The sequence below is a fragment of the Psammomys obesus genome, unplaced genomic scaffold (assembly GCF_907164565.1).
Source record: "Psammomys obesus unplaced genomic scaffold, mPsaObe1.curated_primary_1811, whole genome shotgun sequence".
NCBI classification, from domain to species: Eukaryota; Metazoa; Chordata; class Mammalia; order Rodentia; family Muridae; genus Psammomys; species Psammomys obesus.
Genome location: NW_026596057.1, coordinates 31,082,696 through 31,100,286, shown reverse-complemented (window position 1 = coordinate 31,100,286; position 17,591 = coordinate 31,082,696). Strand labels below are relative to the sequence as shown.

Genomic DNA, 17,591 nt, shown 5'->3' with positions numbered 1-17,591 from the left:
TCTTATCCAACGTATTTTATAAACACGTCTAGAATGGTAACTTTAAACCACCAGAGGAATGAGGCTGAAGAAGTGAGGGGATGCAAGGACAAGTATTGCCCAAGAAGAAAGAAGGAAAAGAAAAAAGCTCAGAGACAGGTGGCCGGGAGGTACATAGTTCAGATCTGGGAACACACAAGGAGGGAAGTTCTACCAAAGTGAGTTTTCATGTCTGCAAGGTTGGGACTGAGGACTCAGCCTGTCACAAGATGCCCAGGAACTAGTACTGGGTCAGAACATTCCTTCTTCCCTTCAATGGTGTCACTCCACATCAGTGAAATTAACTATTTGTGGTTCTTCCACTTGAGGACGTCCCACTCCTCGTTGTGAATTGCAGAGTTAACCTAACAGCAAGATTCTGAGAGAACGAGAGTAATGAAAGGGCTCTTTCTGCCACCTGGACTGTTCATCTGTATTTCTGAGAAATGTAAAATTCCTTAGTTAAGTATCTTACGAAAATGAGCCGATACAGGGGCTGAAGACTGCTTACCTCCTCCGAATAGTGATCGGACGGGAGGGGCGGATAGTCACACTGCTCTATCTTCTTACACAGAGAGTATAAATTCATCTTGTCACCGTAGAAAGGGCTCTGCAACGCGGCCATCTGTAAGACACAATGAGACTGGTGGACACACAGAGCAACCGTAAAGGTGACTTCATCAGGTCAGGACACTGAGGTGGAGAATAATTATCAATACCTGGAGTAATATTATATAAGCATTTTGATTTTTATGATTATCCTTTTCTGAGAATTATTAAGTGTGAAAAATCTTAATTCTATTTTTTGACACATTTAAAATTCCTTAAAAATGGTTGTATCTCACACAACATAAAACAATATTAAGGAATGGACGGTATCGTGTGTATATGGCCATTAAAAACAACTAGCATATTTTACGACAAAATAGATATCATATGTTATGGCTCAACTATGTAATAGTAAAATGTAACATAAAACTAATGTTAAAACTGAATTAAATTTATTGAGAATTTATGGAATGGGATGTAAAATGTATAGTATATTCTTTAGGAAAATGTTATTTTGAGAGGGAGAAGACAGTTTTTTAATATTATAACTGATCCTTAATCACAACTGTTCTTTTGATAATGTCCCAGAAGCATTAAATGTGTTAAAAAAAAAAAAAAGTCCATGACTCTAGATGCAGTTCAAGGTATCGAAAGGTGATTTTTTTTTTTTTTTAATGTGAAAACACAACTTAGAGGATGAAGCCTGGTAAAAGAGACATTACTGAATTTAAATGTATTTTAAGACAAGGCTCTAACTTGACATTTAAAAGTGCAAGCATCTACTTGGTAAGCAAGGTTACAAACTAAAAATTCAATTTAAAATGTTCGCATCCTGTTCAAAACCTTCTAAATCTCTGAGCCGCAGCCGTAAGAATACAACACGGAGTGCCAAGCTGCCCCAAAGTCAGTCACCCTTTTCTACATGTGCTAATAAGTTTGATTTTGGAAGGACAATGTGTACATTCCCCAGACAGGCAGAGTGTGTGTGAAACACGCCGGTCCATGCTGCGCTACTCAGTGAGCGTCAGTGGGGACAGGACAAGCTGAAAATGGCTCTCATCTGTCTTCTGTGCTCCAGACAGGCCTTTAACTCCTTCAGAGCCTCAGCCATGAGGGGGACAGGCTTGGAAATCCCGCCTAGAAAGCAGTTTTATGTACAGTTTTACCTGGCCCATGTTTTATACAAAACCTACACACACCCACACAGAAGAACCTTGGGAATAGTTGTTCCACATGACGACATACAGTAAATAATGACTTGAATGCCCTAAACACAAAACACTGAGCAGGAATTTCTAATGGAGGATCCACCGCCATAAGCAATGTTTACATTTGAAGTGTGAGGACAATATATGATAAAATCAAATGTTAAAATGGCCACCTTAAGAATCCACTGTAGATATAAGCTACCATCTCTCCACCTTTGTAAGACCTTAAGTAAGTGTACATCCAATCTCTATCATATCCTAGGAGTTCATTATATTACTTTTGTCTCAATACTGCAGAGTGTTAAAAAAAAAAAAATCTGAATGTCCCCTAAGGAGTTAAACAGGAATAGTATATTTTCATGCATCTCCTGCTTTGACAGATGAAAAATGTCAACTGTCCTGTTTTTATTTTCGAGCTTTTGCACTATTCATCTGGTTCATTAGTGCATCCCTGCGCTGCCCCTGACAGCTGCTCGCCCTCTCCTCCCAGCAGCTGAATTTTTCAGGCTAATTTGATCCTCCACACTGAGACGATCGCTAGAATGATTGACTCGCTCCCTGACCTCCAGGGTCTGACTTTCCTCATTAGTATTCTGGGGGTGTCGGAGGGACGAAAGCCCACTGTCTGTCTCCGGGCCTGGTGGCAGCTCTCTTTTTTTTTGAACTGTAAGCCACCAACCTCCAACCCTGTAAGGATGCAATCGCTGCACTGAACAATAAAGGAAATGTGTAAAACCTACTTTTCCATGTAAAGGTCCATGTAGCAAAGCACAGCATCTTGATTTTAATTAGTAAAGTCTACTTTGTTGCATATCAATTAAAACTGCACACCTAGTTTTTTCAAAGGTTTCGGGAATATTTGAAAGTCTAATTTCCCCCATTTAAAGTATGTTCTGAAAAAAGGGCTTCCTACTCCTTCATTGTTAAACGGTAATTTCTTGATGGATTATGACAGAAAAAAAACATCCATCTGATGCTACAGACAGTTAAGCTAAATTATACCAAAAAAATTAACAATAGAGAAATCTTGAATAAAGACAAATTAAATCTTTTTAAATGTTCTCAATTCTTGCATGGAGGATTTGGGAAAATACATTGAGACGGATTTTGATGTGAACATGATAAACACTTGAAATTATCAGGACATGCATACCTTGAGAACACGGGAATGTTCACAGAAAGAACTATTCTGGCATATAAAAAAGGAACTTGTCTTTCAAAGGCAACTGTAAAATATGTAACTGTTTCAATTTTGATATAATATTGTTAGTCTTAAAAAATATTAAGTAAATGTCTTCCTCTAATACTACTTCCACTCAGCTTTTCTCTTCCCATTGCTAAATTTAATCTCATTATTAGTAACTTATTTCCTACCTTCCTTTAGGCTGTTTGAAAGGAAAATGTTTCTTTGATTTCAGATTATAGTCTGAACAACTCTAATGCTATCTGGCCAGGTTAAAAGAAAAGTTTTTAACACACGAAATGATTAACTTCTAAAACTTGCAGTAACAATACTGCCAAGCCAATTATCAATCTTGCTCTCCCCCCCTCAGCCCCCAAATCATTAGTAGAATCCACAGTAAGCCCAAACCTCCTGTCATCCCATGGACACATGAGGATGCACAAGCAGCACGGCCCCGCATCGTCTCATGGACACACGACAACTCATGCTCTGCCACATCACTAATTCCTATTTCACAGTCAAAACTGAGGTGAGCTCACATAAGAGCATGTTCCAATCCCTTGAGTCGTCCTTAGTCATCAGAGAAAGCACAAAACCAGAAAGGTCAGTTTCCCTAAATGAAGGAATCTGTATTCAGCAAAACTACAAAATGCCAATAACACACACACCTCAATGAGCTACCTCCAAGTAAACGTGGCAAACTGCAGCAGATGACACTGGGTCAAAAGAACAAAATAGACACAGACTTTAGATTTCTTTCTTGAAACACAAAGATGGTTCCATGCATTGTGTTTCTTCAATTGTGAAAAACTTACTTAGATGCTGACTGAGTTTTAATTAGCATCTTTGACTCTGTATTTCCCTGACATACAATTAAGATTGTATCTTCGGAGTTGCTAACTTAGGATACTGTCAATGCCGTTGCTCTGGAGGACAGTACAAACAGGGTGTCCTTTTCTATAGCTGCAAGATTGCATCACAATATTAACAGAGAACTGGTCTATGGGACACCCACCCCTCATGCTAAGACCAGAATTCTCAAGCCTAAGTGATAACCTGCAAGGCTTAGCTTCTTGGAAGCCATCCTTAAAGCTGGATTTCACTTGTGTAAACAGAACACAACATACTGATAAAGAGCCTTAACTATTTTTGTGCCTTAAATCCATGGCATCCTTCTCTTGCAATGCACTAAAAATTTTTTACCCCTCTCATATATATACATATATATGTGTGTGTCTGTGTACATAAGTATGTACATATATATACATATATATGATGAGCAGATTAGCATTTTATTAAGAAAAATATTAAAAAATAAGTCATCAAAAAAGAATGTTAAAATATATTAGAAAAAAATATGTGGTAGCTTACAATAAATAAATCATTGCCTAGTGAGTTAATTCACCTCAACAAGAGCCAACTACAAAATATCTAGAATAAAATCAATATAAACTATAAAGTGGATATATATCAGAGTGAAACTGTATCAAGGTACAGAATTTATCAACAGTGCCTACCTCATAGAGCAGACAGCCAAGAGACCAGATGTCAGACTTGAAGTTGTATCCATTTTCATGTATTCTCTCCGGAGACATGTAATAAGGTGTACCCACTGAAAAGACAAACCAAATAAAACTAGTACCATAAAAATGAAGATGTAGCTACTGTAAGAAATTAAACACTCATTTTGAGGTGGAAAAGCAGGGTGGAGGCTGATACATGGGAGGGTTGTAGGGAAGAACTGGAAGGGGAAAATGATATAATTGGCAATTGTATTTAATTTTAAAAACAAATAAAAGAAAATACTGAAAAATTAAACACAAAATTTTAAATTGAAAAAAGTTAGCAAAAAATTGTCAGGTTCGCCAAATTCTTTGGAGAATACTCAAAGTTTATTTCATCTTTACTATTCAAAAGAGTATATTATTATCTACACCACAATTAAAACAGTATAGTGGCTTAAACTTGTTAACTGTCTCGTTGAATCAATCCAAGGACAATTTAAGCAGGATAACTAAAGAAAAATAAAAGAATTTTTTTTTCAGAAAAAGTTATGCAAATGATTTACGTGGGATTTTGTTGTTTATAATACAGCTTCCTATGTTAAATAACTGAGCATAATACTTCAAACTAGTATTAGATAAGAACTGTGACGCATATAAACCAACACAGCACGCTTAAGCAGCTTGCAAAAGCATCCCTGAGAACACAGTCCTGGCTCCTGACATAAACCGTGTCACCGCTGACGCTGTGCTCAGTCACTGTATGGGGAACACAGGGTCTGTCATAGGTAGAAGTCGTGAAAACCTACAGACAAGGCCTCACACCTTTGCCAAAGGACCTGAAATACTGCTATTATGAAGTCTTTCTACAATCATTTGGGGACTTTCTGGGTTTGTTGGTTTTGTTTTAAAATATACATTTTTTTTCACTTTTGTGGCTATCTATTTTTTCAAAATGCTAACATTATTAAGAAAACAAAAGCCTGTATAAACATGCTTTCTAAGGTAAAGACATTTAGGTGACCTTCCAAGTGAACACCTTTAATTTCATGTACCTCAGCTGTTGCTTCACTATTAGTAGTCTAGTTCTCTGCCAAACAGCAAATCAAAGTTTGCACTTGTCTTCATGGATCTCATGTACTAACAATACACACTGCGCGTGGAGAAAAGACCACGCCAGGTTTTCCACTACCTTTTTAAAAATCCCCTAGATGTTTGTTATAAATCTTAAAGAGATAATTCACAATGTTGTAAAAGTGACTTTAGTCAGAAACACTACTAGGAGTCACACCAATAATCAGAGCACCATCCTTGGAACCAGAAGTCACTTTTCAAACAGAATAAAGTTACAGCCTAAGATCTCTGTGTGCAACTCAGCTGTGCTGAGCAGGGAAGAGGCTCAGGTTTACCTAGAACGGAATCCATTTTCAGTGAAAATGAATAGTCCTTACCAGAAAGGATCAGAGAGTGAAAGAGAACAAGTGAAATCAGATGATGCAAGAATGTCAAAACTTTAAGGGAACTCTCAACTACTCTGATAGGAAAACAAGGGGAAAAAGCTTTAAGAATCACTTAATCGTAGCATACACCTTGGAGGCAAGTTTGCACATTTTAGTAGTATCATGAAGGCATAGTGGCTCAGGAAAACAACAACAACACAACTAGCTTCAAAGTGTCATAGTGTGGAAAATCAACACAAGCACTTCTGCAGCTCAGACCACTTTCTCTAGTTTGCATAAGCAAGCCCAAATACTGGCCAGATGCACACACGTCCTCTGCTGAAGGAAGGGTGGTGGGTGTAGCTGGGATAATGAGGAGCTCCTCACAGGCTTCTGGTTACAGGACATGAAGTGAGAGACTGGCAGAGAGAGGCTTCCCGGAATCCACAGGGGGCAGCTGAAAACACCAAGCTTGAAGGTTCAGAGTTTACCAAAAGCAAAAGGTAATTTTATCCAGGAGCTCTGGGAAGCCTGCTGATACATTAGGGGTTTGATATGAGTGTGAAAGATTGATGACAGGGAAGAGGAAGAACAAATGCTAACACTTTACAGAGATTAGCCTCAGCCCAGCATAACACCTTAATGGAAACACCACTCAGTTCCTGACAGCAACCTACAAGAGAAGGGAGCAGAGAAAAGAACGAAGATGAGTTCCAAACTATGCTTGAAATAGCAACAATTTGGCGTAGTGTAACACCCTCTGTAGCACTGTTGCGGGGTCAGCTGCAGTTACAGACTCAGCACTGTGGTCTTAAACTTAAAAGCTGGCTCTCCTTCGAAACAATACACATCTTCCAACTGTTTCTATGTGTTTTATCTCAAAGGCTTCCTGAGAGTATATTACAACAGAAAACCAAGCATGCTACCCATCTCCTTCACAGCACATTTCCCATAATCATCACAGAGAATAAGCAGGTTTGCATTCTTCACTACTGGCAACTGGGCAAATTCTTAATTATTAATTACTGTTGATCTGAGGCCTGGGAGGGAGCTTCCACAGCCCCCTCCAACATGCTCCTAATGCATCCCTCCACTCTGGACCCACGTCTTCTGCTGGCCAATGTGAGCAGAGATGTTCAGCCCCATCACACCCAGACTGCTTCATCCTTCCTTCTCTCTTCCAAACAGATAGACATACAACGGCAACCCCTTGGAAAATTTGTGGGAAATTTAAATGTAGTGTTATGTCTTCAGCATTTCAACTTAATGAAGACAATTATTTCTTAAAATCCTTTCCTTAAACTTCACAGCAGCTGTTTTCATGATGACTTTTGCCTGAAGACTGCTGTGACTTTTTAAACCGCTGTACAAGGAGAGGAAACTGTGCAGGGGGAGGACTGGATGTATAAAACAATTGTGCAAACGGTTACACGTGGAGGCACTGAAGGCAGGATGATGCACAGCCCTGCTCATCTTTCTAGAATTTACGGTTATGGGAAAGATGAGAATGCATTTTGCAAGAGTAGATACGCCATTTTAACCTTCTGACATGAGTAACAGTGGGTAAAAAAAAAAAAAAAAAATGAAAAAGCTTGGCTTCAGAAGAAAACTGCCAACAACTGAAAATGTTATCTGACCTTTCTTTAATCTATACTAATACTGTACTATGACAATCTTTCAACTGTAAAAATAAAACACTTTCCTGACATTAGCTGACCTAGCTGTATGAGAAGTGTTTTACATGGTACATACTTCATCAAAAGTAAACACGCCTTAAACTTGCTCTGAATTAAGGTGCCGGGTTTTTAGAAGTACCACAGTAAGCTCAAGAAGGCCGACAAATCCTGCTATCCCAGGGGCTGTGACTAACGTGGCGACATTTGGTGAGACTGGCCAACACACAGAAGGTTTTTACAGGGCTAGCCAAAAGCCCAGCACTTTAAGCTCTGCAAAGACTTAGACAAAGAAATACACCTACAAGGAAAGAATCTTTATTACGACTGGATGCTGGAGTTTATCTTTGCGCTTTTAATCAAAGAGGCAACAAAGCACTGGTCCAAAGCCGAAAATGTGTTTCTTCCTTTGCCATTAGCTACACCCTCTTCTTCTCTTCATTTACTTATTTATTTAGTGTGTCTGCATATTCATGCATGTATGTGTGTATGTTTGTTTGTGCATGTGCACACGTGTGTGTGTGCATGTGTGCTCTCATGTTTGAGTACATGAGCATGCACCATGGTGCACATGTGGAGGTCAGAGTTCAACTTGGAGTAGCAGATTCTCTCCTTCTACCACGTGAGTCTTGGGACTGAAGTTAGACTGTCAGGCGTGGCTACTAGCAACCCCTTCCCTGTTGAGATATTTTGGTTGGTCCCCTTACACCTACTTTTATTCATTTTCCTTAACTATGAGAAGAGAAAGTGTAAAAAAATGAGATTATCCACAGCACTTATAAGATCTCTTTAAAGTTCCATATGGAAAATTATAGGGTAAAAAAACCCCGATATGCTCTCTTTTAGAACTGTTCTTTGGGTCAGCCAAATGAGAATGCTCCAAGAGAAATAAGCTAATTCAGGCCAGACATGTTGCTTCTTTTTCTCAGAGTCTGGACAAACTGCAGAAGAGAATGCCTTGAATGTTCCTTGCTGAGGATATTAAAAAGACACAAATCATCTTAACCACAGTTTGATTCAAATACACAACTGAGAGACGAAGCATTAATTTCCATTTTTTCACTGTACTTATGAGTCAGCCAGAAATGCTGCTGGCAGACAGAATGGAAAGAGACCAAGTTTATTTCATTATTATGAGTATAATCTGAGGTCAACATGGGATGTCTAGATCAGTATTTCTTCTGCAAAAGACATTTAGAAAATAAAATTTGTCACCTGCGAAACACACTTGTTAACACTTTTGACACCACAGAAGGAGGGCTCCATGGATCTTACTGTTCCCCTGCTCTGTTCCCCAACTCACTGGTGTGTTAGCTGACTGACTTAGCAAATGTTCAGGCGCCACCCTTGGTGCACACTGATCTATGTCCTGAGAGACAGGAGTAAACAGGGAAGATCCTAATGCTCTGGGGTCACCGCAGAGCCACACAGGGTGTGTTCCAAGGAGATGCTGTAGAGATCCTGGACTCCCCTGAGTAAAGAGGCCTGCCAGGTCAGGCAAGCTTTCAAAGCTAGAAGACTTGCCCAGGGCAGCCTGGAATTCAAGACAACCTAGCAGACAGTTGCTTCGTTAAACTGATGACTGGAATGTAACCGAAAACGCTTATAGTTCCCCAAACCAAACAAAAAAACAGAGAAACTAGCAAGAAAACCTAAAAACTCAGTGGACTGTACGTGAAAATTATACTGGGCTATACGACTGTGGTTGTTTTAAATAAACACTGGCTACTGTGGCTGAGAGGTTAAATGTGCACAGTTTAAGACAGATAATAGCTTCTTCACAGAGCAATTACTTCAGTCGAGAAAGGACTGAAAGTTAAAAATAAACCAGTGGAAACGGCCTCCAGGACTGATGAACATATGCTGCCTCTACCGCACACCACCCTGAACAATGCGAGGTGCACAGCAAAGGTGGTGGACTCATGGAGAGGAGCCAAGAAAGGTGTGGGGAAAACAAGTGTGTGACCACAGGTGGCACCTGACACCAGACAGGAAGCTGCTTTAGTGCCTGGTTGAGAAACACTAATTTTCTGAGCTGAAATCAGAGGATGCATCACACTTGGAAATAGTGTGGGGAACACGAATAGTACACTCAGGAGACTCCTGTGTGAAATTCTGGTATCTAGCCCCAACGGTGGGCATGCATTTATTCTGCTGACAGCATCAGGGAACCAGAGAGATGCCGGTCTCCTTTTGAAAGATAAACATGAGTTCAGGCTGTCCTATGACACATCAGCCACACTATTTCCCCCTGGGGGTTTCAAGTATTTGTGTCATATAGACACCAATATTGGTGCATTCTAGTTAGAATTTCATTTTAGGGTACAGAACAAACACGTGCAGCAACTTAATTCACACATGCGGGGGCAGGACAACCCTGTCCATCTTTACTCTTCCCAGGAACATTATGAAAGCATGGACAACCCCATCCAAACATCAGTGCACCTCTTCCCAGTGTGTGTTCACTGCAGCAAGCAGGTAGAGTACTCGGTGAATGTGTTATTAAGTACATTTTCTTAAGTAGAAGATAACCACCTCAACTATGTATACCGGAGCACAATATGTGGAGAGATTTGTACTGGGTTTAATTTTCCTGATTTTGCTCCTCTTGCTTTTTCTTTTATCTCCTCTTTTTTATTTTTTAAAATTTATTTATTTTTTTATTAATTACAGTTTATTCACTTTGTATCCCAGCTGTAGCCTCCTCCCTTGTCCCCTCCCAGTCCCCCCCCCCCCCTTCTCCTTCTTTACCTCTCCCCAAGTCCACTGATAGGGGAGGTCCTCCCCCCCCCCATCTCACCCTAGCCTATCAGGTCTCCTCAGAACTGGCTGCGTTGTCTTCTTCTGTGGCCTGGTAAAGCTGCTCCCTATCAGGGGAGCTGATCAAAGAGCCAGTCACTGAGTTCAAGTCAGAGACAGTCCCTGTTCCCCCTTTTAGGGCACCTACTGGAGACTGAGCTGCCATGGGCTACATCTGAGCAGGGGTTCTAGGTTATCTCCATGAATGGTCCTTGGTTAGAGTATCAGTCTCAGAAAAGACCCCTGTGCCAGATTTCTTGGTTCTGTTGTTCTCCCTTGTGGAGCTCCTGTTTCCTCCTTTTGTATGTTGTAAGCCATGAAAGGGTAAACCCCTGAGAAGCATGTCTGCTGGTGAAGGGTAAACTGTTGAGAAACCCTTTGTGGCCCAAATGAACTTTTGGAAATAACTTCAAATATCACAAACCTTCCCCTCCTTAAACCAACCCCAGTAACCCCCCTCAAAAAAAAAAAAAAAAAAAAAAAAAGAAAAAAGAAAAGATAAAAACATTAACGCCCCTGGCTTTTACAGTGTGATGAGCAGAATGTTGGCGATATGATCTTTCAACCTGGTGTTACACTTGTTTGCACTCTGGACCTGGCAAAGGGGACTTTGCTGATGTAAGGTTACACCTGTTATAATGCAGATTACTCTAGATGATCAGAAAGAAATATGACAGAAGAACAAGAGAGATTCCAAGTGTGATGGAGGCTCAAACCATGGCCAAAAAACTGAAAGCAGTTTCTAGAAGGTGGGAGTGGTCTTTAGTCAACAGGCAGCTAAGTTAAGGGACCACAGTTTGAACAGCACCAAAAAGTGGGGCTGGGGGTTTGGGGGTGAGGAAGAACCTGAATAGACAACAAACAGATGGTACCATACAGCCTCCAGGAGCCTTGAAGATGACATAAAGTTAGCTCACTGAGATCCATCCTGGACATAGGACCCAACAAAAAACCTGCAAAACAATACACTTCTATTGTTTTGTCCCATTAAATTTGTGGCGGTTTTTGAGGGCAGTGACAGAAAAAGTACTAATGTGATAATGATTCCTGCATTGCGTGGGAGAGTGAGAATTTAATTCCATGTGTCATGGACACACTCTGCAATGAGACCCATATAAGGCACTGAGGGGCACAGCAAATCATATAGGGCTTAAGAATGTATGATGTCTGAGAGGTGACTGAATGATTCTGTGAAGGCTTTCTTTTTGGGATTTTTTGGGGGGTGGGGAGGCAGTAGGTGAAAGAGTAATAGAGGCCAATATGCTCACGTATAACACTTGCTATAGAAAAAAACTATGCTTTCCCTAACTTCAGTGAGCTCCAGCTTGGCCATTCACTGACAAGAATGTAAGTAATGACATTTATCTCACAACTTAGTGAATTGAAGGGAGATTAAAAAAACAGTTAACAGATCATGTGACATTTAGGCCAGACTGTTTGAAGCTTAACAAGTTAATATGTTTCTTTTAACTGTGTTGATTGTCCAAATACAGTGATTAGCATAAAGGATTACTGAAGATGCACCCATCCACCAAACCATCACCAGGGGCCTACTCAGAGGACCACAAAACACCCCTATGCTCAGTGTATTCCAGTTTAGAAAGATAAAAATTCCTTAAGGCCACACATTACTATCACTTCAGTCACAAGTATTCCCATTAAAAGAGTTATTTGGAGTAGCTACAACCATGCCACAAAATGAGTATAGCACAGATATAATACCAAACCGAGGCATCTTTCCTAGAACTGCTTTTCCAGTTCGTTAAGACAAGACAGGAAACTTGTCCTGGATAGTGAGCCATGCATGGAAGTACACTGTTTCACACTCAGGCTTTAGTTAAGAGCCACTGAGTGGGCTTCTTGCTCCCTCCACCCCCATGCAGTCCCCAAAGCAAATGCTGAATTGAGGATAACACAGGACTGAGGCTGCCTGAAATGCTGTCATTGAGGGGTGGGGGTAGCACTCTGAAGAGCAAGTGCGGGCTGCAAACTACTCTGGAGTAACAAAAGATATGAAATCCTTTGATGCAAAATACATTTCATTCTTCACCATTATCTTACCCACACTAACACACTCAGTTCAGCTAACCCTTTTATGCAGGACCTGTCTCTGAGCCCCATTCATTTAATGCCCATGCCTTAGGTATCTACTGCTGAATCTAAGGGTAGAGAAAATAGTCATGAAGATGGGTTTCAGATGTCCCACAGACCCAGCTCCTGAGTTTATTTTGATTTTTCTTAAATCTGGAAGGTGCATGAGCACTCAACAATGAGAGAAAACAAACTATTTTTCACCGTAGACTCACAGGTAATGCTACAGCAGATTATATAATTCCAGATTGAACAGAAAGCCAGAAAATCGTAAAACAAGCAAGAAGAATGTCACTAATTGCTGTTATGATGGGAAATTAAACCACTGTGAAAATCAAGTCCAAACGAGAATGCCAAAGATCTATGCACCATCTCTTACCCAATGGCATCCACCTCTCTGTGTTTTCCTCAACACCAGAATGGGCACACTCATGAGCTGGATGACTGACAGACTGTTGAAAAGCCCCGTGTGTGTTATTGCCCACCTGCAGCAGCACAGGGAGGACCACACAGGGTTAATTTATGTTTGACTAACTGCACTGATCAGACAGGATGTCAGGAGGATGTCTCCAAGTGGAAAAATGGGAATCGGCGTGAAAATGAAACAGCGTGAAAACCCTGGAGATCTGGACCAATGTTTTTTGGATTGCAGGCCAGGCAACTCATTAATGAGTTGTGAAATCAATTCTCTGGTTTGCAATCAGCATCGTTTTAATTGAAATAAAATAGAACAAGGTCAGAATACTGCTGTTTGAGATAGAAAACACATGCAACTTCTGCTTCAGTATACTTGACTATGGTCCCACGAGGTCACAATTTTGTTGGAGGTTACCTTTAAGAAATCTGAGAGCCATCAACCTAGTCAATCAGAAAGCTGGATCAAGAGAGAGCTGTGTCTTCACTATAACCTTTAAAGATGAGGATAGATAGCAGTTTTCCCAACATCTGTTACACCTGTGAGGTTACAAACGATATGCAAGAAGAGAAGGCAAACTTCATGGAGGTAAGTATAGTATTCTATGATCGCTCTCCCTAGACTCACAGCCATTACAGCAGCAAAGCACAGAATGCAAACCTTAAATTCACCTATGAAACAGAAGGGTTCTCGAAGAAGATAGAACCTGGAGAACAGTCCACATCTCAGGTCAGAGCTGAGATCGGCCACCTCCCTGGTCCACAGATACTCAGAGTGTGAAAGAGGAGAGCTCCAGGCACATGGAAGAACTGGAACCAGCTGCGAAGATAACTCCAGACATGCTTGACTGGAAGCCGATGAAGAACACTCACGCCTGCTACCTTCAACTCGGACCGTGCCATTCTTTTCATTAAACTCTTGTAAAAGCTTGCCTGAGCAGTATAGCAGCAATACCATGGGAATGTCTCCTAAGTCTGGCCGCTCCCTTCCTCTGTTCCAGCAAACCTGAAGCTCACACTGCACCTGCCTGTGAGGCTGAAAAATCAGCGCCCAGGGGTGTGTTACAGTAGTCTGTTTCTGATCCTTTGACTCACAATTTTTCTCCCCAGTTCACACTTCACACTTGTTAAACATCCCTGTCCTGCTTTTTGGCACATCGAGTCGTCTTACCACTTCCTGTGCTTTGGATCAGTGCTCTCAAAGACTTGTCTAATTCTCTCAACTATAGATTGCAGCCCATACAGCTAAACGTCAAGGCCAAGAAAACCTGAGCAACAAACGGGTTTCTGAAAGCCCAACCAAAAGTCAACTCCAAACCAGACCAGTAATGAAACTAGTGTTTCTAGCAGCCCTTGAACCTCTTCTCCCCACCTCCCATTGAAGCACAGAACATCTCTGCAGACTTGGTTATGGACGCTCAAGCTAGTACCATTCATGCGGTCACCCCTGGCAACCTGAGTTCTGCCACAGCCTTGGCTCTGGACCCTCAAGTCATAAACCTACAGCATGAATTCCAGAAGAGTTAACAAATGGCCTGGACGGAGGTGTTCCAGAGCTGAGGTCACACAAACCAGCAGTATCTAGGACACTATGCCGTTCCTCATGCTTAGCACAAAGCAGGGATTGGGGAGGCACACTTCAGGAAGAGAAGCAGAGTCAACAATAAGAATGGGAAGTCAGGGACTCATGAATTCTAGAAGCCTTGAGTGTTGAGGACATTCCTCTAGCAGCAGAGAGCCATCCAACCTGGATGGAAGTAACACAATCTACTTCTGAAAGGAAAATTACTGCAAGCAGAAACAATCGAGATGATTAAGGAAGAGGATAAGAAGAAAAAGGGGGCATTTCCACAGCCCATGGTTATAACATGGTTAAAGAGTCAGGGTGTGGAATGGAGAGAAGGGGAGGAGGGTGGCTGTGGATGGGGCAGGCAAGGCCATCAAGAGCGAAGCCCCAGGGTCTGGCTGTTCTTTCACAGGAACTGAACGAGGAGAACTGGATGAGGGCTGTGACTATCACATCAGTCCGTGGTTGTAATTGTTGACTTCTGTATCCTCTGTATTATTACTATTGCTTTTCTGCTGCCACATCTTCAGAGCTGGTTGTTGGGTGGATTGGAAACATAGTCTTCCCCACAAGTGTGCCCGCTACAGAAAGTGGGAGCCCACTGCATGCTAAGCTGTTACAGAACCGACTCTGGTAAAGAACTGCAGAATGAGGACAGACGAAACAGCCACAGACTTGCTGATGTCATATACAAGTTAAAAAATAAAATATTCCAGTATGTTCTGATATCTCAATAAATGTACACAACTTCGGGGGTGGGGAGGTTGAATACTGTGTAAGGATATTCCTTCCAAAATCTGAGAATGCTGCAGTTTCAAACTAAATTTCTAAAAAAGAAAAGAAAAAAAAAAAAAAAAAAAAAAAAGAAAATGATACTCTGCTAAACTTGCAGACAGGAGCCTGACAGAGTTGTCCTCTGAGAGACTCTACCCAGCAGTGACTCAAAACAAGATTCTGAGACTCAGAGTGAAACAGTGGGCTTTAAGTAAGGAGTCTTATGGAAAAGTGGGAGCAAAGAGAAAAAAAGGACCTGGAGGTGACAGGAGACAAGAGCCCACAAGAAGACCAACAGGGACAACTAAGCAGGGCCCAGAGGGGCTTGCTGAGACTGAAGCTTCAACCAAGGACCGTGCAGGAACTGGACCTAGGCCTTCTCCTCCTACAAAGACATAGCAAATGTGTAGCTTAGGCCTTGTGTGGGTCCTCTAGTAAGGGAAGCGGGAACTGCATGGGACAAGAACTCACTTGCCAACTTTTTGATCACTTTCCCCTGGTAGGACTGCCTTGCCAGACTACAGGGAAAGAGGACATGTTTAGTCCTGATGCATGCAGCTTGATGAGCACGAAAAGGCAAGGGGGAAGAGGGAGGGAGAGAGGGCGAAACAGTAAAGGGAAGAGAAATGGGGCAACAACCAGGATGTAAAGTGAATAAAAAATAAATAAATTCTAAAAATTAAAGTAAAAAATTTCTTGACAATGTGAAATAAACTTTGGCACTGCTACAAACTTTAGTCTAATACTCAGGTACTTTCATTTTTTTTCTTCCTTCCTCACTTCCTATTCATTCATTCACTTACTCATTCATTTGTTATTCACTCATTTATTTACTGTATTGATTGTTTGACTGACTGATTGGAAGTCTCACACAGAACAGAATGGCCTAAAACGTGCTGTGAGGCAGAACACGAACGTGAACCCTCTGATCCTCCTGCCCTCATCTCCCATGCCCCGGGGTTACAGGCATGCAGTCTTTGCAGTCTACGTGACACTAGGAATAGAATCCAGGTCAGAGTGCATAGACAAGCATTCGAACAACCAGGTAAAGCCGAGGCCTGTTCTGCTTGAAATAGTTTTTCTTTATGGATTGCATTAAGCACCTTATTTACAGTTTCACTGAAAGTAGGCCTACTTTGAACACAAACTACATCACAGACCTTACCATCAGTAAAACCGGAAAATGCATCAATATACAATAAATAGGTTGATATACAGTATTTTAATCATCAAAATAAATTTATATGGGTGGCCATGTTTCTACTTTTCACTCTCAACTATTACAGGCCAACCAATCTGTGTATAATAATAAGTGTTTCTAACAATAACACACTAATAATTCACTAGAGGTAAAAATAGGGTCAACTTGCCAACAACAACAAAAATTGTGTCAGCATTTCTATTCTTGCTATACTACACATTATTTTTTGTTAGCAGTGACTTTTCCTTGATTCTTTTGGTCCAATGATGATTACCCAACTAGAGTTCAAACTCTAATGCATTACCCAGTGCACTGTGCTTAGGAAACATGAATTTTACACCATCAGAATCTTCATTGTGTACACAAAACCAGGAAGAATAGGAGAATTTTTAATTGGGTTTTTTTTCCCGCTAAGAATGAAAAACAACATTACTGAAGAAATTAGTTCATTATGGATTTGCTATCAAAGTGCCTTGTTTTCCCTCTTTAGGAACCCTCAGACCAAATCCATTTCAAACTGTGCATTAGTTCAGGAAGGCTGGATGACTACAGGCTGCTCAGGAGTGACCACAAAACAGCATTAAGCAATGCACATGTGTGCCCAGGCACATGCTGTCTGTGTGTATGTAGGAATAAGCTAGTGTTTCAAGTGAGTTAATGCTGTTATGACATGTCAATCAAGTAAGCAGCACAGAGTGACAGTGTCTTTAGTATTGTGAAGTGATGTGGCTTCTTCCTAGAAATCTACCACATCTACTGCAAAAATTGTAACTTCCCAAATAAAACTTTATCACAGCACTGTGCAAATTTATTGAAATTCTTATGAAGTTTCAGATCGAATTTTGGCACTTTGCAAAGGTAGTGCAGTTATGTGACTGTAAGTGTGATGTGAAAAGGACAATGTTACAGGGCATCAAGCATGGAACTTTATGTTCTCCATAACGAACAAAGCTGAAAGGATACAGTCAAAGGACAAGTGACTGTGACAACTACAGGAGAGAAAACCTCAAGACGATCCACAGCAAATGAGGAGAAAAACAAATTCTTCCTCTATAGAGTAGAAGAAATGTCTGCATTTCCACCACATTCTAGGACAAGCCAAACTCTGTTCTAGTTACAAAATATTAATAAATGATAGGTTCAAAGGCACATGGAATCTTAGCAACAATATCA

General features: G+C 40.9%; 1 protein-coding gene across 1 annotated transcript in view; it reads right to left on the bottom strand.

Annotated features, from left to right (window-relative positions):
- Positions 1-17,591, bottom strand: part of Nek7 (NIMA related kinase 7) — a 129,946-nt gene that overhangs the window by 12,799 nt on the left and 99,556 nt on the right. The window contains exons 8-9 of the mRNA XM_055624647.1: positions 4,476-4,570; positions 530-643 (exon numbers count right to left, since the gene is read on the bottom strand). Coding sequence (XP_055480622.1) covers positions 530-643; positions 4,476-4,570 — 209 coding nt within the window. The remainder of the gene's footprint in view (positions 1-529; positions 644-4,475; positions 4,571-17,591) is intronic.